The sequence below is a fragment of the Ahaetulla prasina genome, chromosome 17, assembly GCF_028640845.1.
Source record: "Ahaetulla prasina isolate Xishuangbanna chromosome 17, ASM2864084v1, whole genome shotgun sequence".
Classification (NCBI taxonomy): domain Eukaryota; kingdom Metazoa; phylum Chordata; class Lepidosauria; order Squamata; family Colubridae; genus Ahaetulla; species Ahaetulla prasina.
The window spans coordinates 1,278,493-1,299,442 of record NC_080555.1 but is presented as its reverse complement, the minus strand read 5'-3'; the positions used below and the strand labels follow the sequence as shown (position 1 = coordinate 1,299,442).

Here is a 20,950-nt window from a genome sequence, read left to right as displayed (position 1 = left end):
CCACCACGCTTGGTGACAGCGGTGGGATCGTCCCTCCTGAGTCCATAGGGAGAAACTGAATCTGGGAATGTGTGTTCAAGTCTGGGAATTAAAAGGGCTTGTTTATTTTATGGGGGGGGAGGAGGTTCCCTGCCTCTCCTGGTGGTGCGTTTTCTTTTTTTACAAGAGAACAGTTGTTGTTTTTTACAAGTTTTTACATAAGTAGAAAGTTATTATTAGCATTATTAGCAGTTCGTCTACACCAAATACGGCACCCCAAGTGCAGAATCTGGAGAAAAATGAAATGGTTTTTAAAGGAGTAGACAGGTTTCTAGTCCTCACCGCTTCAAGTAAAGCCTGCAAGGAGAATTGGGGTGGGGGGTGGGGGGAGGGGGAGGGGAATTGTTCTCAGGCCTAAGCGGATTTGCTTCTTGTCCAAGGCATTAACTCTTGACTTAACCTCGTTTGCTACGGCTGCAGTGGGGGATAAAATAGCCGGGGAGAGAGGCGGTCAGCCCTGCCCGCTGAGGAGAAAGGGCTGGTAGTAAATAGGATTACGGAATCGGATCAGCCTTGGCCAGGCTCAGTGAAACCGGAGAGGTCAGGAGACCCCGAAGGGAGGGAGGGAGGGAGGCTGGCATCCGCCCTGGCAAAGGGGGAGGGGGGGAAGAGAGGGAGGGAGGGATGGGCAGCAGCAGGAAGAGGCTAGGAGGCCTCCACCTGGGTATAGGAAGGAGCCAAACCAGGTTTAATCCTGGCAAGAGTTTTTGGGGAAACGGCCCACCTTGTCCCAGGGAGGGGCTTGGTCCTGCAGATGGAGGAGTAGTGGGGGTGGTATTATTTTTTATTATTTGGGGGATGGGAAGGTTGCTAGGAAGTGCTTTGGCCAAAGACAGAGCTCTTCTTTCCTTCCTTCCTTCCTTCCTTCCTCTATTTGCCCCCCTTCCTTCTTTCTTGCTTCCTTTCCTTCCTTCCTCATCATTTGTTCCTCCTTTTTCCTTCCTTCCTTCTTTCCCTCCCTCTATTGTCCCTCCCTCCCTCCCTTCCTTTATTCTTTCTTTCCTTCTCTTCCTCACCATTTGTTCCTCCTCCTTTCCTCCCTTCCTTCCTTCTTTCCCTCCTTCCCTCCATTGTCCCTCCTTCCCTTCCATTTGTCCTTCCTTCCTTCCTTCCTTCCTTCCTTCCTTCCTTCCTTCCTTCCTTCCTTCCTTCCTTCCTTCTTTCCTCCCACCTTCTCTTTCTCTCTCTGCCTTTCCTTCCTTCCTTCTTTCTCTCTCTTTCTTTCCCTTCCTTTCTCTTTTCTTTTCTTTCCTTTCTTCTTTCCGGTGTTCAGGAAGGCACATCTCTATTCCTCTCCCCCCCCCCCAGCCCACCTGCCCTGCTGGGCAAGGCCTCCCTTCTGCTCACTCGGCTTTCCTGCCAGCTATTTGTCCAAGGAGGGGCTGTGGAAAGGAGCAGGTGTTTTGCCAGCTGTCGCAGAGCTGCAAGCCCTTACCTTGCTCCCTGGCACCGCCTCCTGCCAATGCCTGGGGGGTGCGGAGCAGCAGGATTGAAATTCACCTTCGGCTGCCTGCGGGGGTGGGAGGGTGGAGGGGGCAGGAAGGCTGCCTGCAAAAGGAAAACTGGAAAATTAGAAAAATCAGAAAAAAAGCCACATGCCCATAGACGGCCCACCACAGACAGCCGTTCTTCCCAAAGTGGGGGAAAAAATTGGAGCGCACAAATCCAGAATCTGGTCTTATTTCTCTCCCCAGCATCTGGAGGTAGACTGCTCCTACGCACGGGGCTCCACTAAAATTGACATTGATTGCATTCTTTACAAAGGCTGCAAAGGAGCCCCGAGTCACCCCCTGCGGCTTGTTAAATGCCTCAGAGGGAAGGTTGCAATTCTTACATTCTCAGGTAGACTGCCTTGGCAGCGGGAAGCTCTACTATGCGTTGCCCCTTTCTGGCCTCCTCTCCCTTCTTCCCTTGCCTTCTCTCCTTCCCTTCAAAAAAACCTGAGTTGAGATTCCACTGCAGGCATAATAATAAGATTTCCTAATCTTTTTATAATTATCGGTGAACCGAAACAGCCCCTTAATTGGGAAGGCAAAAGGATGCTGGGTGGAAACGGCCCAACTTTTGGGCTGAGTTCGAGGAAAGGAAAATATTCCAAGCAAGAACCCCGATGCCGTCGTGTGGATGAGAGCTGGAATTTTAGCACAAGGCAGACTAGTAACTTTACAACGCTGGTTTATCCATCTTGGTCTCCTTCTCCTCCTCCTCTCCATCTTCCTTCCCTCCCATTTTTCCCCTTCGTTTTTCCTGTTATATCCGTGCGATCTGAATTCTTCTTCTCCTCCTCCTCCTCCTCCTTCTTCTTCTTCTCCTCCTCCTCCTCCTCCTTCTTCTTCTTCTCCTTCTTTTTCTTCTTCTTCTTCCTCCTCCTCCTCCTCCTCCTCCTCCTGTTTCCATTTTCTTTCCTTCCTTCGTTCCTTCCTTCCTTCCTTCCTTCCTTCCTCCCTCTCCCTCTCCCTCTCCCTCTCCCTCTCCCTCTCCCTCTCCTTCTCCTTCTCCTTCTCCTTCTTCTGTTCCTCCTCCTGCTGATAGTTAGAACAATTAACCAGTGGAACTGCTTGCCTCCAGAAGTTGTGAGTCTCCATCAGGCGAGGCTTTTCAGAAAGAAATTGGATAACTATTTGTCTGAACTGCTGTGGGGTCTCCTTCTTGAGCAGAGGGTTGGACTAGAAGACCTCCAAGGTCCCTTTCCAGCTCTGTTATTCCATTATTCCTCTCCTCATTGTAGCCCCTAACCCTGAAGGCTATGTGTCATCGTTCCCCCCACCCACTCCTGGACCCAGATCCCCCACAAACCATGGGTGCGAATCTGCAGCCGCTCCCCCTTCCGCAGGCGTAGCAGGAGATCTGGAATTTGGTGGATTATCTCCAGATTTAGTCTTGGGCAGGCCGAGCCACAGGGCTGGAAGGGGGAGGAGGGGGCAGGCAAAGCTGGATTAGGGGAGGGGGCATCCATACCTCCTGATCTTCAGCCCCTTCCCCCTTCCTCCCCACCCCCAGGCAGGGGACAAGGAGGGGAAGATGCCACTGGGGGGGGCAAGGAGACCCACATAAAAAAAAACCCAGCAGTTTGGTATTGCAGAAGTTTGTGGGGAGGGGGTTTCTCTGAGAAATTGATGCCAACGGGGTTTAGTTCTTGCTTCTTTTTGTGGGCTGGGTGGGAGATGTCTGCAGTAGAGCCCCACTATTCAGGAGAAATCTACCACACTCAGTCTCCGAGATCTAAGGAGGTAGAACAGTTTCTCTCTCTAGGCTCAGGGTCAGGGTTCAGGTTCTGAAAGGTATTTTTGTGGGATGAACTCCACCCCACCCCCGCAAGGAACTGTCCTTGGTACTGGGAGGGTGGGGGTGAAAGCAGAAAGGGTGGGGAGGGTGGGGGGGTCGGAGGCAGAGTTGGAAAAGATTCATTTTTCAAGTTGTCTGTGACTGGCTCTTTGGCAGGTTTATTTATCACAAATAAATCCCAAAACAAGGCCCCCAAAGCCATTTTCCCCTTTGTTTTTTTTTTTTAAATTGATTTATATATCTATATATATCAAGATTTCTTTCCATTTGGGGAGGAGGGGACAAAATAAAAGGCCTTTCTGTCATGAGAAAGGAGAAGAGAAGAGAAGAGAAGAGAAGAGAAGAGAAGAGAAGAGAAGAGAAGAGAAGAGAAGAGAAGAGAAGAGAAGAGAGAATAAGGAATAGAGTTGGAAGGGACCTTGGAGGTCTTCTAGTCCACCCCCACCCCCACCCCGCTTTCAAGCAGGAGAATCTATACTATTTCAGATAGAAAATCCAGACACCCTGATGGGCTGGGATTCATTCACACCTAAAAGCAGGAGTAAGTACACAAACACACACAAATACCGCTTTCCTTCTTTCTGCCCCCCCCCCCTTAAAAAATCAGTGGGGGGGTTGTAAACCAACGCCTCCCTCTCCCCCCCCCCCTCCGGGAGCACACGAGGTTTCCCTGCTCCAGATGGCAGAGATGTTCCTGAGGTGGCTAATCCCTGCCTAATCCCTCTCTAACCACCGTTTTCCATTTTCCTTAGTGGTTCGGAGACCATTCAAGGTTGTTATTGTTGTTGTTGTTTTTCCCCCAAGACGTCCAGATGCAAACACACACCTGGCCAGGCCTGAGAGCCTCCCAGGGCAGAATCGGACCTGGGCCTTGCGCTGTCTTTCGCACCCCTGCCACCCTTCTCCTCGCTGCCCACCTGGAGGAGGCAACTGGGGAAGGGGCCGGCGGGCATCTCTCAACCCAGCCCGGCCTAGCAGGCGGTCTTGTTTTTCACCCGCTGCTTGGGCAGAGAGAGTGGCAGGGCCCATATTGGGGAGGGGGGGAGGTTTATGGGACGTGGAGGCTGGAGGCCTCGTTGCAGGCTTTCCTCCAAGCCAGGGGATGAAGCTTAGGGACTAGGAACTTGATAGTTTTGCTTTGCAAAAAAAAAAAAGGATGGAAGGAAGGAAATGAAAAGAAAGGAAAGAAGGGAGAAAGAGAGGAAGGGAGGGAGGGAGGGAGGGAGGGAGGAAGAAGAGAAAATGCGAAGAAATGAAGGAAAGAAGGGAGAGAGGGGAAGGGAGGGATCAGGAAGGAAGGAAGGAAAAATGGAAAAAGGGAGGAAAAAGGGAGGGAGGGAGGAAGAAAAAAGAAAGAAAAATAAAGAGAGGGAGAGGAAGGAAGGAACGAAAGAAGGAAGGAAGGAAGGAAGGAAAATGAGAAGAAATGAAGGAAAGAAAGGAGAGAGGGGAAGGGAGGGATCAGGAAGGAAGGAAGGAAAAAATGGAAAAAGGGAGGAAAAAGGGAGGGAGGGAGGAAGAAAAAAGAAAGAAAAATAAAGAGAGGGAGAGGAAGGAAGGAAGGAAGGAAGGAAGGAAGGAAGGAAGGAAGGAAGGAAGGAAGGAAAAATGAGAAGAAATGAAGGAAAGAAAGGAGAGAGGGGAAGGGAGGGATTGGGTAGGAAGGAAGGGAAAAATGAAAAAAGGGAGGAAAAGGAGGAAGGAAGGAAGAAAAAGAAAGAGGGAGAGGAAGGAAGGAACGAAAGAAGGAAGGAAGGAAGGAAGGAAAATGAGAAGAAATGAAGGAAAGAAAGGAGAGAGGAAGGAGGGAGGAGGAGGAAGAAAAAGAAAGAAAAATAAAGAGAGGAGAGGAAGGAAGGAAAGAAGGAAGGAAGGAAGGAAGGAAGGAAGGAAGGAAGGAAGGAAGGACGGAAGGAAAAATGAGAAGAAATGAAGGAAAGAAAGGAGAGAGGGGAAGGGAGGGATTGGGTAGGAAGGAAGGGAAAAATGAAAAAAGGGAGGAAAAAGGGAGGAAGGAAGGAAGAAAAAAGAAAGAGGGAGAGGAAGGAAGGAAGGAAGGAGTGAGTGATTTATGGATGTGCTGATTAAAATGGGTTAAACATGGGCAGAAGGTTACGTCTGTCATTTTAAAGAAGAAAGAGAGAGAAATTCTGTAAGAAAAAACCCCCGTCAAAAGTCCATTCTTTCTTATTTTTCCTTTTTTTCCTCTCTTTCCTCACTCCTCCTCTTCTTCTTCTTCCTCTCTAATCTTCCTCTGTGATTATTATTATTTCCTATGTTTATTTTTGTGACACCCCCCCTCCACTTTGACGGAAACCTTTAAGGGACGACCTCATGGGTTCAAGTCTCCAAGGCCTGCCCCGATTTAAAAATAAATATATTCCGTGGGGGGGGGGAAAAAGGCCTTGGAGAGAGAAAACGGGAGGAGGGGGAGCTGGGGAGGGGGGGGCAGTTCTTTTTTAATTTTTTTTCTAAAATCTGCTTCGGGTTGCTTTGCCAACAACGCCGTCCCCCCCCTCCCCCTCTTCCCCAGCCCACAAAGGGCCCACCGTTTCATTTCTCTCCCACCCCCTCACCCCAAATCTCCCCCCCCCCTTCGCTAAACGCTCCTGGTCATTGTTTATAGAGATAAGTGATGATGTCAGCACGGTTCCCATGGCAACCGGAAGGGATAAAGGGAGAGATGAGTGGGTAGTTGCCATGGAGTATTTTCTCCAGTTGCTATAGAGACCGGGACATTTTGCTTCCTGGCTGCTCTTCCCCCCCCCACCTCCTTCTCCAAAAAAATTTTTTTTTTAAAAAATTAACACAGTATTTTTTTTCCCCCCTCAAACGATGGGAAGGAAACAGCTTGTCCGAAGTTAAGACTTTATATAATTTTTCTGCTTTTGAATATATATCTATATATCTATATATATATTCCCCCCTAACTACTGAATATAAAGAGTACAAAAGGATGTGAGGATTGGAGTGGAGGCTGACATTGAGTTGTAATTTAATAGATTAGGGAGGAATGTAGTTTTTGCCAAGGTTGGTCCCTGCTGTTTCCCTTTCTTTTATTTTTCAGTTTTGCATCAATTCTTTTATTTTTCAGTTTTGCATCAATGCCACTAGCAAGATTGCAAAAGCTCTTTTTTAAAACGTGGTCGTTGTTTTTTTTTTGTTTTTTTAAAAAACTGCACGTTTAACTGCCTGGGCTGGATTGAGTGAGCCTTTACTCTTAATGAAGTTTTGGGGAAATAAAAGGAAGTAAATTCATAATTTTTTCTTCTTCTAGGTTCTCAGTGGCTCTTTCTATTTGCAAATTCAGATCAGTTTTTTTGTTGCAAATAAGGATAAGTCAACTTAAGCAGAATAAATCAACTCAAACATAACTTTGTATTTTAAAAAAAACACACACACAAGGCAAGCTTTCCTTAAGGTTTTTTTTTCCTCCCTTGGCCTTGCCGTTGTGTTTATCATATTATCATACATGAATTATATTCAAGCAGATATTAAATTAAAGCAGATTAAAGCAAAGGATATCAAAGTGGGTGAGGACATCTCTCTCTCTTTCCTCTCGTTTGCATCGTTTTTTACAGCCACCCTCAAATCTGCAAGTGGAAATAAAGAGCAAGGTTGTTGTTGTTTTTAAAAAAAAACACAATTAAATAAGCTGGCTATTTCTCTGGAAGAATAATTATCGTGATGCTAATGCTATCCAGAGAGGCATAAAAGAGAAAAAAGGAAGGGAAGAAGGAGAAGGCACACTGGTCCTCTTAGCTGTGCTCCGGTTACTGTGGCAACAGGACATAACTTGGCAACTGGAGGCGGAGAAAGATACAGGCCTCCGGCGCCATGGCAACCCCATCGCCATCCCTGCCTCTTGGGCTGTGATAGGCAGGATGGCAGTTTTGGGCATCCTCTCCTGGACGAAAGAGGAGGCGGCTAGGAAGATTTTGTACATCTGGCAACAGAGTTGAATGTTTCCTTCGGAGTTTGGATGAAGTGTTGGTTTTTTTTTTGTTTTTTGTTTGCAAATCCCCCCCCCTCAAAAGCTCAAGGGGGACCCAGACTTTTTCAGGATTGGTAGGGATAAAGTAAACTAACACAAAACTAAACTAAAGAGGGCCTTTATATCTGTGTTTTATTAAAATGACTATACTCTGTGTGTGTGTGTGTGTATATGTGTGTGTGTGTGTGTGTGTGTGTGTATGCCTGGGCAGGGGGTTGGACTAGAAGGCCTCCAAGGTCCCTTCCAACTCTGATGTTATGTTATGTTATGTTATGTTATGTTATGTTATGTTATGTTATGTTATGTTATGTTATGTTATGTTATGTTATGTTATGTTATATATATATATATATATATATATATATATATATATGTAGGTCTTTGGTTGTTCGGGTTTTCTCCCGTGTAAAATTGGAAATGTCTTGGCAACGTTTCGACGAACTCTCATTCGTCATCTTCAGGCTTCAGCTTCGTGCTTCTGGGAGCAAAAGAAGCACGAAGCTGAAGCCTGAAGATGACGAATGAGACTTCATCGAAACGTTGCCAAGACATTTCCAATTTTACACGGGAGAAAACCCGAACAACCAAAGACCTACATACAAACACCCGTGAAAACCTCAGAAAACAAATATATATATATATATATATATATATATATATATATATATATATATATATATATATATATATATATATGTAAAATTAAATGACTACGTTACTATTCCATTTACCAATTTAAATTTAAAATGACTCTGCAGTAATTCTTATAAGTTATAACCATTTATTCAGGGGCCGTTTGAAGTGACCACAGCAGTGGGGAAAAAAACCAACTTGCGATCGTTTTTCACACTTATGACCCATTGCAGCGTCCCCCACAGTGGTGTTATCGAAATTCAGGCACTTGGTTCATATTTATGACGGTCGCAGAGTGTCCCTAGATCACATGATCCCCACCTGAGAAGGAAAGTCAGTGGAAAAGCCAGATTCACTCAATAACCTGGTTACTCGCTTAACAACGGCAGTGATTCACAGTTGTGGCAAGAGAGGTCGTAAAATGGGACAAAGCTCACTTAACAAATGTCTTTGGCTTTGCAAACAGACATTTTGGGCTCCGTTGTGGTTGTAAGTTGAGGAGTAGCTGTTATATAATAATGACAACAGACCCTGCGTTGCAATATAATGTTAAGACATTTGCAAAATCCGGCTGGGGTCTTTGGTTCCCAAGAACGGTGACACACAAACCCCCCCCCCCCCCTTCTCACCTGCTCTCCAAAATCCACCCTTTCTCCTGTCTTCTACAGCGGAACACAAAGATCTCCAGGTCAAAGCCTTGCTACCTTCAAATTTTTATGTAATTAATTATTATGTGGGAGATTCATCCCTTTCAAGAAGAGACTGGACTGCCATTGGTCAGAAATGGTGTAAGGGTCTCCTGCTTGGGTGGTGGGGTTGGGCTAGATGACCTCCAAGGTCCCTTCCAATTCTATTCTATTCTATTCTATTTCTATTCTATTTCTATTTCTATTCTATATTATTCTCTGTTCTCTGTTCTATTATATTCTATTTCTATTCTATTATTTTATTCCCTGTTCTCTCTTCTCTTCTCTTCTCTTCTCTTCTCTTCTCTTCTCTTCTCTTCTCTTCTCTTCTCTTCTCTTCTCTTCCCTTCCCTTCCCTTCCCTTCCCTTCCCTTCCCTTCTCTTATTCTATTCTATTCTATTCTATTCTATTCTATTCTATTCTATTCTATTCTATTCTATTATTCTATTCTATTCTATTCTATTATTCTATTCTATTTTTCTCGTCTTCTCTTCTCTTCCATTCCATTCCATTCTTGTTTATCAAATTGATTCACTGCCATTTCACTGTCTAACAACTCTGGGCAGCTTATCGTATAATAAAAGCCAAAATATTAGGGGGAAAAAATTAGTAGAATGAACCACAGTTTTGGGTGACAAAGATGCCCAGAGCTACCAACCCAGCTGGTGTTGGAAATTTTGAAGGTGTTGTTCAAAGCCTGCAGAGAGGAACGCCTTGAGATGGTCCTTGTTGCTTCTGCAAAGTCTTTTCAGTCTATTTTAGCGTCTCAGAATGAAACAAGGGGGAAAACAGCTACAACGAAGGCAAGGGGGGAAAAAAGGACGTGACCCAATTGTTCAGGTCGCCTCTCTTAATGGTGGCTTCGAGGCTCATTCCCAATGGATCGTTTGCAACCAAAAAGACCCCTGACATTTCCTTCTCTTCCAGATGAACCGACCGATTCAGGTGAAACCTGCAGACAGTGAAAGTAGGGGAGGTATGCTTTCCTTCTCTGTATATTATTTTGGGGGGGGAGGGTGTAGGGAGAGGGGTATAGACAGGCCCAACGCTTTGATCGATTGGGGGTTTGCAGATTCTGCATTTATCCACAGATTTTAATCTTTGATTTCTGCAACTCTTCAAACAATTAAGCATTGGGCGTACCAAGTTTCCTGCAGATTCTGCCAAGTCTGGATTATTTTAATATATATATTTTTTTAGCATTACACACCCCGAAATTCCCATCTGAAATTTTGGTCTGCGGCTCTGCTAAAGGACCAGAATTTTGCAAGGGGGTGGGTGGGTTTTGTCCTTTTTTCTTTTTTTTTTTCTTTTGAGCCACTTCCTGCCTCCTTGTGTCTTCCAGAAGACCGGAAACTCTTTGTAGGAATGCTGGGGAAACAGCAGACGGACGAAGACGTTCGGAAAATGTTTGAGCCTTTCGGGACCATTGATGAATGCACGGTACTCCGAGGTCCAGACGGCACCAGCAAAGGTGAGGTGGCATCAGGGCAGTGCCCGCTGCTCAGCCTTCCCTGCTCCAGTTTCCAGGTGGGAACAACAGGGATGTAAAGGGGTGTTAGTTGACCTCGGCAACTTGAAGATGGGTGGACTTCAGCTCCCAGAATTCCATGCATGCTGGCTGGGGTGGTTCTGGAAGCGGAAGTCCACTCCTCTTCCGGCCGCCGAGGTTGAGAAACGCGGGTGGGAAAGGCTGAGTAGAGAGCATTTATTTATTTATTTACTTATTGCAAAACAAACGATCTCTCTCCTTTTGGGATTCGTTTCCCTTCCCCTGTTCTCCTCCGTCAGGCTGCGCCTTTGTGAAATTCCAGATGCACGCAGAAGCCCAGGCAGCCATCAGCACGTTGCATGGGAGCCGCACGTTGCCGGTAAGTCCCGTTACCGACTGCCTGGGGTTTGTTTTGAGAGACGCTTTGGCCGGTTTGAAGTTGGAAAACACTGCAGGTCTGGAGAAAGGCAGGGAGGTGTTTTTTTCCCCCTGACTCTACTGCCCTCCTGTGGCCACAGCACTCCATTGCAGCTTCTCCACACCTTGTGGAGAAGGAAGGAAGGAAGGAAGGAAGGAAGGAAGGAAGGAAGGAAGGAAGGAAGGAAGGAAGGAAGGAAGGAAGGAAATGGAAATGGAAATGAGAAGGAAGGAAGGCAAGGAGAAGGGAGGGGAGGGGAGGGGGAAGGAAGGAAAGAAGGAAGGAAGGAAAGAGGGAGGGAGGGAGGGAAGGAAGAAAGGAAGGCAAGGAGAAGGAGGGAGGAGGAAGGAAGAAAGGAAGGCAAGGAGAAGGGATGGGGAAAGGGGAGGGAGGAAGGAAGGAGAGGGAGGAGGAAATGAAGAATGGGAGGAGAGGAAGGAGGAAGGGAAAAGGAAGCAAGGGAATGGGAATGGGAAGGAAGGAAGACAAGGAGAAGGGAGGAGAGAGGAGGGGGGAAAGGGGGAGGGAGAAAGGAAGGAGAGGGAAGGAGGGGAGGGGAAATGAAGCACGGGAGGAAGGAAGGAAATGGGAATGAGAGGAAGGAAGGAAGGGGAAGGAAGGGGGGAAGGAGGCTCCCCACCTTCCAGAGCCCAGCCTGGGGTCTCTCCATTGCCCGCCACTTCCCAACCTCTCCCCCTCCGCTTCCCACCCCCCCACCCCCCAGGGCGCCTCTTCCAGCCTGGTGGTGAAATTTGCAGACACGGAGAAGGAGAGGGGTCTCAGGCGGATGCAGCAGGTGGCCAACCAACTGGGCATGTTCAGCCCCATCGCGCTGCAGTTCGGAGCGTACAGTGCCTACACTCAGGCAGTAAGCAAAGCTGGGCCCTCCCGCTCCCCGCAACCCCCAGCCTCCCGGGTGTGGGGCAGGGCAGAAAGACAAGTGGGGGCCAGCCCGGCTCTGGGGGTCCAGGAAGGGCAGTGGGGAGGGGAGTGTGGAAATGGGGGTCTCTGAGGCTTCAGGGCTTCCTTTGCCCTCCGCAGCTCATGCACCAGCAAGCCGCCTTGGTCGCCGCTCACTCGGCCTACCTCAACCCCATGGCGGCCGTGCAGATGCAGCAGATGGCCACCCTGGCCCCCAACGGGCTCATCGCCACCCCCATCACCCCTCCTCAGGTAAGGAAGGAGGCAGAGACTCCGCCCGGGCGGCTCTTCCTTCCTAGGGCAGGGGGACGGGCTCCATCCCGCAGGCTCCACAGACCACCTCTCTTCTGGACAAATCCCCAGCCCCGCCCGGCTTCTAAATTTGGTCCTCGCTCCCCATGGGGCTCAACGGACACCCCCAAACCTCCTGGGGAAATGGGTGGGGTCTGGAACTGGGTGCATTGAGTGGAGCAAAGGGAGCCGAGTGCAGGCGCACGTCTGAATATGTTGCAGACCTGGGTTAGGATTGAGGAATGGGAATGGGAATGAGAAGGAAGGAAGGAGGAGGGAGGAAGGAAGGAGAGGAAGGAAGGAAATGAAGAACGGAGGAAGGAAGAAAGGGAATGGGAAGGAAGGAGGAAGGAAGGAATAAGGGAGAGAGGGAGGGAGAAAGGAAGGAAGGAAGGCAAGAAGGAAGGAGTGGGGTGGGGAAAGGGGAGGGAGGGAGAAAGGAAGGAGAAGGGAGGAGAGGAAGGAAGGAAGGAAGGAAGGAAGGAAGGAAGGAAGGAAGGAAGGAAGGAAGGAAGGAAGGAAATGGAAATGGAAATGAGAAGGAAGGAAGGCAAGGAGAAGGGAGGGGAGGGGAGGGGGAAGGAAGGAAAGAAGGAAGGAAGGAAAGAGGGAGGGAGGGAGGGAAGGAAGAAAGGAAGGCAAGGAGAAGGGATGGGGAAAGGGGAGGGAGGAAGGAAGGAGAGGGAGGAGGAAATGAAGAATGGGGAGGAGAGGAAGGAGGAAGGAAGGAAAGAAGGAAGGAAGGAAATGGGAATGAGAAGGAAGGAAGACAAGGAGAAGGGAGGAGAGAGGAGGGGGGAAAGGGGGAGGGAGAAAGGAAGGAGAGGGAAGGAGGGGAGGGGAAATGAAGCACGGGAGGAAGGAAGGAAATGGGAATGAGAGGAAGGAAGGAAGGGGAAGGAAGGGGAAGGAGGCTCCCACCTTCCAGAGCCCAGCCTGGGGTCTCTCCATTGCCCGCCACTTCCCAACCTCTCCCCTCCGCTTCCCACCCCCACCCCCAGGCGCCTCTTCCAGCCTGGTGGTGAAATTTGCAGACACGGAGAAGGAGAGGGGTCTCAGGCGGATGCAGCAGGTGGCCAACCAACTGGGCATGTTCAGCCCCATCGCGCTGCAGTTCGGAGCGTACAGTGCCTACACTCAGGCAGTAAGCAAAGCTGGGCCCTCCCGCTCCCCGCAACCCCCAGCCTCCCGGGTGTGGGGCAGGGCAGAAAGACAAGTGGGGGCCAGCCCGGCTCTGGGGGTCCAGGAAGGGCAGTGGGGAGGGGAGTGTGGAAATGGGGGTCTCTGAGGCTTCAGGGCTTCCTTTGCCCTCCGCAGCTCATGCACCAGCAAGCCGCCTTGGTCGCCGCTCACTCGGCCTACCTCAACCCCATGGCGGCCGTGCAGATGCAGCAGATGGCCACCCTGGCCCCCAACGGGCTCATCGCCACCCCCATCACCCCCTCCTCAGGTAAGGAAGGAGGGCAGAGACTCCGCCCGGGCCGGCTCTTCCTTCCTAGGGCAGGGGGGGGACGGGCTCCATCCCGCAGGCTCCACAGACCACCTCTCTTCTGGACAAATCCCCCAGCCCCGCCCCGGGCTTCTAAATTTGGTCCCTCGCTCCCCCATGGGGGCTCAACGGACACCCCCCCAAACCTCCTGGGGAAATGGGTGGGGGTCTGGAACTTGGGTGCATTGAGTGGAGCAAAGGGGAGCCGAGTGCAGGGCGCACGTCTGAATATGTTGCAGACCTGGGTTAGGATTGAGGAATGGGAATGGGAATGAGAAGGAAGGAAGGAGGGAGGGAGGGAAGGAAGGAGAGGGAAGGGAAGGGAAATGAAGAACGGGAGGAAGGAAGAAAGGGAATGGGGAGGAGAGGAAGGAAGGAATAAGGGAGAGAGGGAGGGAGGGAGAAAGGAAGGAAGGAAGGCAAGAAGGAAGGAGTGGGGTGGGGGAAAAGGGGGAGGGAGGGAGAAAGGAAGGAGAAGGGAAGGGAGGGGAGGGGAGGGGAAATGAAGAACGGGAGGAGAGGAAGGAAGGGAGGGAGAGAGCAAACCCCCTGCAACTCCCGGGTGGGGGTTTCTTTCTCTCTCTCCCCCACAGGAAGCAGCACGCCGCCCACCCTCACGGCCACCCCGGTCTCTGCCATCCCAGCCACCCTCAGCGTCAACGGCTACAGCCCCGTCCCCACGCAGAGCACGGGGCAGCCGGCCTCCGAGGGGCTCTACACCAACGGCATCCACCCCTTCCCAGGTACCCCTCCCACCCCCCCATCCCCCGGGTGTTCCCACATTTCGCTTCCGCTTCCCGGCGTCTCCGATTTTAGCCCGAATAGTTAGATTTACGCCCGAGGGTTGGATGGGGGCGTGAGGCATAGAACTTGAACCCAGAGCCTGGTTGGAGTCTTTCCCGAGGGCACCAAGAGAAAAAAATAAGAGCGTTTGCTTGTCCTGCTATGATTTGGGGTTGGGTGGGAAGAGTGTGTCACCATGGCCCAGAGCTTGAAGATGGGTGGACTTCAATTCCCAGAATTCCCCAGCCAGGGAGTTTCAAGATGCATGGACTACAAGTCCCAGAAGTCCCTGGTGCTAAGCATGCTTTATGTTGTATGGACTACAAGTCCCAGAAACCCCTAGCCAGCGTGCTTTATGATGCATGGACTTCAAATCCCAGAATTCCCCAGGGAGCATGCTTTGAAACGGTTGGACTTCAACGCCCAGAATTCCGTGCCTGAATTGCATGCACGCTAGGGAATTCTGGGAGTTGAAGTCCAAGCGGCTGACGTTCAGAAACGCCGGATTAAACCCATTTTAAATCCTTTGAACCCCAGCTTAAAGGAAGGCTCCGAGTTCAGGTCCTTGAAGCTCAAAAGAGTAGCTTTTGAAGCCGATTGAGGACAATCTCGGCTGAGGAAACGGGGCCAATTTTGGAACAGAGGCTGAAACGTCAACCATGCCTCTTCGAGCCTCCCTGTTCAAAGGCAGTCTACCTCTGACGCTCAGAAGTGGGGCTTAGAGGAAAGCGAAGCTCGTGGTGGCCTCCCCCAGAGACGCCTGGATTATACTTCCAGGTGGGGGCGGGGGGGGGGGTGGAGGGTGCGTTGAACCCACCGCAACTGTCTTTAAGTGTGTGTTGTCTTCCCATCTCCCCCCACCCCCGATGCCACAGCACAGAGCTCGGCCGCCCCTGTGGATCCCTTACAACAGGCCTACGCCGGGATGCAACATTACACAGGTAAGGGCAGGTACCCAGGTACCCCTTCCCCCCCTCCTCCAGCTCTGGAGATGCACCTCCCTCTCTGTAAGCTGACCCCCTTCCCTCTCCCACGCTTCTTCCCACAGCTGCCTACCCTACAGCCTACGGACTGGTTAGCACCGCCTTTCCTCAACAGCCCGCTGCCATCATCACCCAGCAGGCGCCCCCCCAGCAGAGAGAAGGTAAGGTTCGGATCTGGGAGCACCACACCCTTCCTCTCCCCACTTCTCCCCAAATCAAGCCAGTGGTGGTCATCCCAGCTGCAAAATGCCAGCCGCAACCAAGAAGCAGGGAGGATCAGGTTGGGGCTGCAATAACCCTGGGAACCAGTAGAGGGCGGCCGAAGGGGAGGATTTGCTTCCCCCTGGTGGAGATCTGGATTTTTTAACTTTATTTTATTTTTTTGCAAAGAGGGTCAGCTTTAATACAGAGTTCAATTTAATGCTTAAATTTAGCACCTTGGTGATGTGTGGATTTCAGTTCCCAAAATTCCCTGGTCAACGTGCTGGTTCGGGGATTCTGGGAGTTGAAGTCCACACACTTCTTCAAGTTGCTACAGTTGGAAAACTTCTCTAAGGGAGGGGATTAAAATCATTCACCCCACATTTTTAATCACGAGGGTCAAATCCTTGGCAAGCAAAACAAAAAAAATAAAAATATCAAGATGTTTTTTTCACAAGCGGGTTGCGAAACGCCGCTCGTGTGGCCGGGGTTGCGCCGAGGACATTTTGCAACCGTCCGTCCTTCCCGACAATATATGGTTTCCTCTCGCAGGTCCTGAAGGTTGCAACATCTTCATCTATCACTTGCCGCAAGAATTCACCGATTCGGAGATCTTACAGATGTTCCTCCCCTTCGGGAACGTCATTTCGGCCAAAGTTTTCGTCGACCGAGCGACCAATCAGAGTAAATGCTTCGGTACGGAAAACGTCCTGAGGTCTCCGATGGGTGGTTGGTTTGAGCCCACCGTCTTTCCTTCTATGGTTCAATGACCATCAAGTGGACTTCCCTCAACTTGAGAGTATTTGGTGGGGATTAGGACGAGATTTTTGGGGTGCGCAATTGAGTTGAGGGCTCACAGGCACAGAAGGGGGGGTGCGGGAATCTGTTTCCCGATCCAATTGGGACACCAAAACCAGATCTTCTCCAACTGAAGAAGCTGGACCTCCAGTAGCTTCAGAGCGAGAAGGAGGACGCGTCTACGGCTAGTCCTCTTCTTACAACGGTTCGTAAGTCGAGGACTACCTGTACTCCTGTCTTAGGATGTCTATTCATCGTATTAAGGACAAAAGCAAGAGGAGTAGATCCCAACTTCGTATCCTGTGAAGAGATCCCAATTTGGGCACTAAGATCTCAAGAAGATTGTACTTTCTGCTGCCCGCCAAAGCTGGAGACCAGCGTCATTTCAATCTCAACCCCTTGAAGATGCATGGACTTCATCTCCCAGAATGCTTAGCAATGGCCGTGCCGGCTGGGGGATTCTGGGAGTTTGAGCAGGCCAGGGGGTTGGACTAGAAGACCTCCGAGGTCCCCTCCCAACATTGTCGTCCTGTGTTGAAATCCGCTCGTCTTCAAGCGGAGTTGAGAAATGCTGGCTTGGAAGTTTAATCTTCTCCGAATTCCACTTCTTGAATGGTCTTCCTGTCCCATTTTGGGAAATACACACGAGGGGGGCTGTTGCACCTCCACCACGGGGTCTCATCGGGCCCCTGGCCCTCTTATTCCCCCTCTCCCCCCAATCTCTCCTGCAGGATTCGTAAGTTTTGACAATCCCGCCAGCGCGCAAGCCGCCATCCAAGCCATGAACGGCTTCCAGATTGGGATGAAACGGTTGAAGGTTCAGTTGAAACGCCCCAAAGACGCCAACCGGCCGTATTGAGCCACTGCCTGCCAGGTGAGTCCTCGGCCAAGCGGGCGGTTGCGGTAAACTCGAACCCGGGGCTCAGGTTTCTTCCAGGCTCTCTGTATTGAAGGCCCTTTCTGAACCTGGCTTGTTTTTCTCAAAATCTACTTGGCCGATCCAGGTCAGGCCCTGTTTCTACTTGCCGTCGAAAAACGGGGATTTCTTTGGCTGTTTGCTTTTTCCGATAGTGGCTCTAAGCAGCTCCTTCCCTTCTAATCATTTCTGAAGAAAATGTAATTTTATTATCCCGGAAAGGATATTGAATTTGCAACGGGCCGGGCTTGGCGTGTGCTGCTGTGGGTGTATAGTTTTCCTCCCGTTGCATCTCCATCGGAGATGGGCAGCTAGAAAAAAAAGAAAATTGAGTCATTAGAGGTTGTTCTCGTTTAGTGGCGGCCTCGTTATGCGGCCGTTCGCAGGGTCCTTAAAAGTCATCGAAAAATCAGGGCATCTTCCGCCAACAAGCAGGCGTTTTAGCGGCCATTCGGAGCTTCAACAGCCTTGAAAAAAATGTGACTTAGGTTCAGTTCCTCACCCTTACGACCGCTGCAGCATCCCAACGGTCACAGGGAACAAAATTTCGGCCTTTATTTACAACGTAAATAAAGTATTTTCTTTACTGTATTTATGACGGTGGCAGATGTCCCAGATGTCACTAACTGGCTTCTGACAAGCAGTCAATGGAGGAAGCCCATTGATCTGTTCAACAACTGCAGTGTTTCACTTAATGACTGCAGCAGAAAAGGTCATAAAACAGCTTGATAGCCACCTTGCTTAAGGGTGGAAATTCTGACACCAAGTGTCGTACATCGAGGACTTCCAGTAAAGAGGGCAAATATCTTTTGAGGAGACTCCAGTATCACACTGGGACCTGATGGGGTTTCCTTACCCCATTGACCCCATGTCCCCCTCCCTCCCTCTCTCCCCACCCCCCTCCCTCCAAAATTTGGTGGCCTGACAGTTTAACATGTCCAACTTCAAACCTTCCTGTCTCTCTGAATGTGTAAGTAGCTATGTCATTTTCTTTGGATAAATGTCTCTTTAAATAATAATAATAATAATCTCGTTCGGAAATAAAAAATGAAACTTTTTTTTTTAAAGAAAAGAAAAGAAAGGGGGGATGGGAGAATTATTAATTTTGTCTAGCAAAAACACTTTAAAAAAAAATAAAACAAAAAAAGGAAGAAAACCAAATCCCACCCCCCCCCTTTTTCTCTCTCTGTTGTCCGAAAACTCTGCAACCCCGCCCTCCCTTCGGCAGGGGGCCAATCATATCTTGAGACGACCCTGTTGCTAAGCCACCCTTCGTTGTCGCGGGAGACCTAGCTCCGCCCCCCTTGTAAGTTGCATCCTTTGGAATGAACACAAACTAAAAGTTGGTTGTCTCCTTTTCTCCTCCTCCTCCTCCTCCTCCTCTTCTTCTTCTTCCTCCTTTGATTTGGAAAGGCCGAATCTGGCGTCCATGTGAATCCGAGTTGCACCTTTTCATTTTTATTTTTTGCATGACGAAATAGCATTTCTTTGGATGTGCTGTGAGTTCCTGGTTTGTAGTTTCTCGTTTGGTGAAGTGTTGTTTCCTCTCTTTTTTTTCTCTTTCTGATACTCTCTTTCTCTGTCTCTCCATTTCTTTCTCTTTCTTTCTCTCTTTCACTTACTCTCTCTTTCTCTTACTCGCTTACTCTCCTTTTGTCTCTCTCTCTCTTTCTCTCCATTTCTTTCTCTTTCTTTCTCTCTTTCACTTACTCTCTCTTTCTCTTACTCTCTTACTCTCCCTTTCTCTTACTCTCTTACTCTCCTTTTCTCTCTTTCTTTCTCTTTCTCTTTCTTTCTCTTTCTCTTTCTCTCTTTCTCTTTCACTTTTTCTCTCTTTCACTTATTCTCTTACTCCCTCTTTCTCTTGCTCTCTTATTCTCTTTCTCTTACTCTCCCTTTCTCCCTTTCTCTTTTTCTCTTTCTTTCTCTCTTTCACTTACTCTCTTTCTCTTACTCTTTTACTCTCCCTTTCTCTCTTTCTCTTTCACTTTTTCTCTTTCTCTTTCACTTTTTCTCTCTTTCACTTATTCTCTTACTCCCTCTTTCTCTTGCTCTCTTATTCTCTTTCTCTAACTCTCCCTTTCTCTCTTTCTCTCTCTCTCTTTCTCTTTCTCTTATTTTCTTACTTTCTCTTTTTCTCTTTCTTTCTCTTTCACCAACTCTCTTACTCTCTCTTAACTCTCTTACTCTCTTACTCTTTCCCTTTTTCTCTTTCTCTTTCTCTCTTTCACTTACTCACTTACTCGTTTTCTCTTAGTCTCTTTCTCTTACTCTCCTTCTCCTTCTTTTTATCTTTCTTTCTCTCTTTCTCTCTCTTTCTCTTTCTCTCTTTCTCTTTCTTTCTCTCTCTTTCTCTCTTTCTCTTTCTTTCTCTCTCTTTCTCTCTTTCTCTTCTCTCTTCCTCTTTCCCCTCGATTCCCCTTGCAAATGAATTTGGTGCAAATTGCATCTATCAAATATTGAAGATATTTGATATTTGATATTTGAAGATATATATATATGTAGGTCTTTGGTTACCCGAATAACCAAAGACCTACATACAAACACCCGCAAAAACCTCAGAAAACATATATATATTTGCCCAACATCCTTCCCTCTTTCTTCCTTCCTCAGCACTTGGTGTCTTCTCACCATGTGAACGCCGTTGTGGTCGTCATCGTCAACCCTCCTGGGCTGTGCTTTCTTTCTTTCTTTCTTTCTTTCTTTCTTTCTTTCTTTCTTTCTTTCTTTCTTTCTTTCTTCTTTTCTTTTCTTTTTTGCTGTTTTATTGTCGTGTTTTGCTCATCTGGATGGTGATGGTGGTTGTTTTTTCGTTCGTTCCAACTCGTCGGTTATGTGATGCTCTGTGACTACATGTGCAATATCTCTGGCAGCTTTTTCATCTGTCTGTCCCCCCCACCACTCTTCCCAGCCCTGTCCCCTTCTTCTTCTTCTTCTTCTTCTTCTTCTTCTTCTTCTTCTTCTTCTTCTTCTTCTTCTTCTTCTTCTTCTTCTTCTTCTTCTTCTTCTTCTTCTTCTTCTCCTTCTCCTTCTCCTTCTCCTTCTCCTTCTCCTTCTCCTCCTTCTCCTCCTCCTCCTCCTCCTCCTCCTCCTCCTCCTCCTCCTCCTCCTCCTCCTCCTTCTCCTTCTCCTTCTCCTCTCCTTCTCCTTCTTCTTCTTCTTCTCCTTCTTCTTCTTCTTCTCCTTCTCCTTCTCCTTGTCCTTCTCCTGCTTCTTCTTCTTCTTCTCCTTCTCCTTCTCCTTGTCCTTCTTCTTCTCCTTCTCCTTCTTCTTCTTCTTCCTTCTCCTTCTCCTTCTCCTTCTCCTTCTCCTTCTCCTTCTCCTTCTCCTTCTCCTTCTCCTTCTCCTTGTCCTTCTCCTTGTCCTTCTCCTGCTTCTTCTTCTTCTTCTCCTTCTCCTTCTCCTTCTCCTTCTCCTTGTCCTTCTTCTTCTCCTTCTCCTTCTTCTTCTTCTTCTCCTTCTCCTTCTCCTTCTCCTTCTCCTTCTCCTTCTCCTTCTCCTTCTCCTTCTCCTTCTCCTTCTCCTTCTCCTTGTCCTTCTTCTTCTCCTTCTCCTTGTCCTTCTCCTTCTCCTTCTCCTTCTCCTTCTCCTTCTTCCTTTGCTCCGCCGAGCTCCTGAGATACCCTTGGGAGGGGGGATTCGCGGGTCCTAAATTCCAAATTCAGGCTGTTTGAAAACCGAGAGATGGACTCGCCCGTCTTGGCTTCCCCGTGGAGAAGCTTCCTGTTTGGTTCCCACGACCAGAAAGAAGCCATGAAGGGTGGAATTTCTAAATTGAATGAACCGGATGAAGTTGCCACGAGTGGATTCAACGCTTCTCAGCCAATTTCAAAGAGAAGTCGGGAAGGGAGTCCCCCCCACTCCCGCCCCCCAAAAAAATCAGCCTTAAAAAGGGGTCTTTTCAGAATCAAAGATTCTGGTTGTAAAAGCCGGACCGCTGCAAAGGGTGTGAGTTTGCTTTGTGTGCAAGAGGGACGTCTAAAACCAAGTTCCTAGTCCACATGAAGAGGCCCACTGGCC

General features: G+C 48.9%; 1 protein-coding gene across 1 annotated transcript in view; it reads left to right on the top strand.

The window, feature by feature from the left end:
• CELF3 (CUGBP Elav-like family member 3) overlaps positions 1 to 20,950 on the top strand; it is a 31,676-nt gene that overhangs the window by 7,757 nt on the left and 2,969 nt on the right. Inside the window, exons 3-12 of the mRNA XM_058160684.1 lie at positions 9,566 to 9,614; positions 9,984 to 10,112; positions 10,430 to 10,509; positions 11,273 to 11,421; positions 13,071 to 13,210; positions 13,843 to 13,992; positions 14,908 to 14,973; positions 15,081 to 15,176; positions 15,769 to 15,912; positions 16,746 to 16,888. Coding sequence (XP_058016667.1) covers positions 9,566 to 9,614; positions 9,984 to 10,112; positions 10,430 to 10,509; positions 11,273 to 11,421; positions 13,071 to 13,210; positions 13,843 to 13,992; positions 14,908 to 14,973; positions 15,081 to 15,176; positions 15,769 to 15,912; positions 16,746 to 16,873 — 1,131 coding nt within the window. The 3' untranslated portion in view covers positions 16,874 to 16,888. The remainder of the gene's footprint in view (positions 1 to 9,565; positions 9,615 to 9,983; positions 10,113 to 10,429; positions 10,510 to 11,272; positions 11,422 to 13,070; positions 13,211 to 13,842; positions 13,993 to 14,907; positions 14,974 to 15,080; positions 15,177 to 15,768; positions 15,913 to 16,745; positions 16,889 to 20,950) is intronic.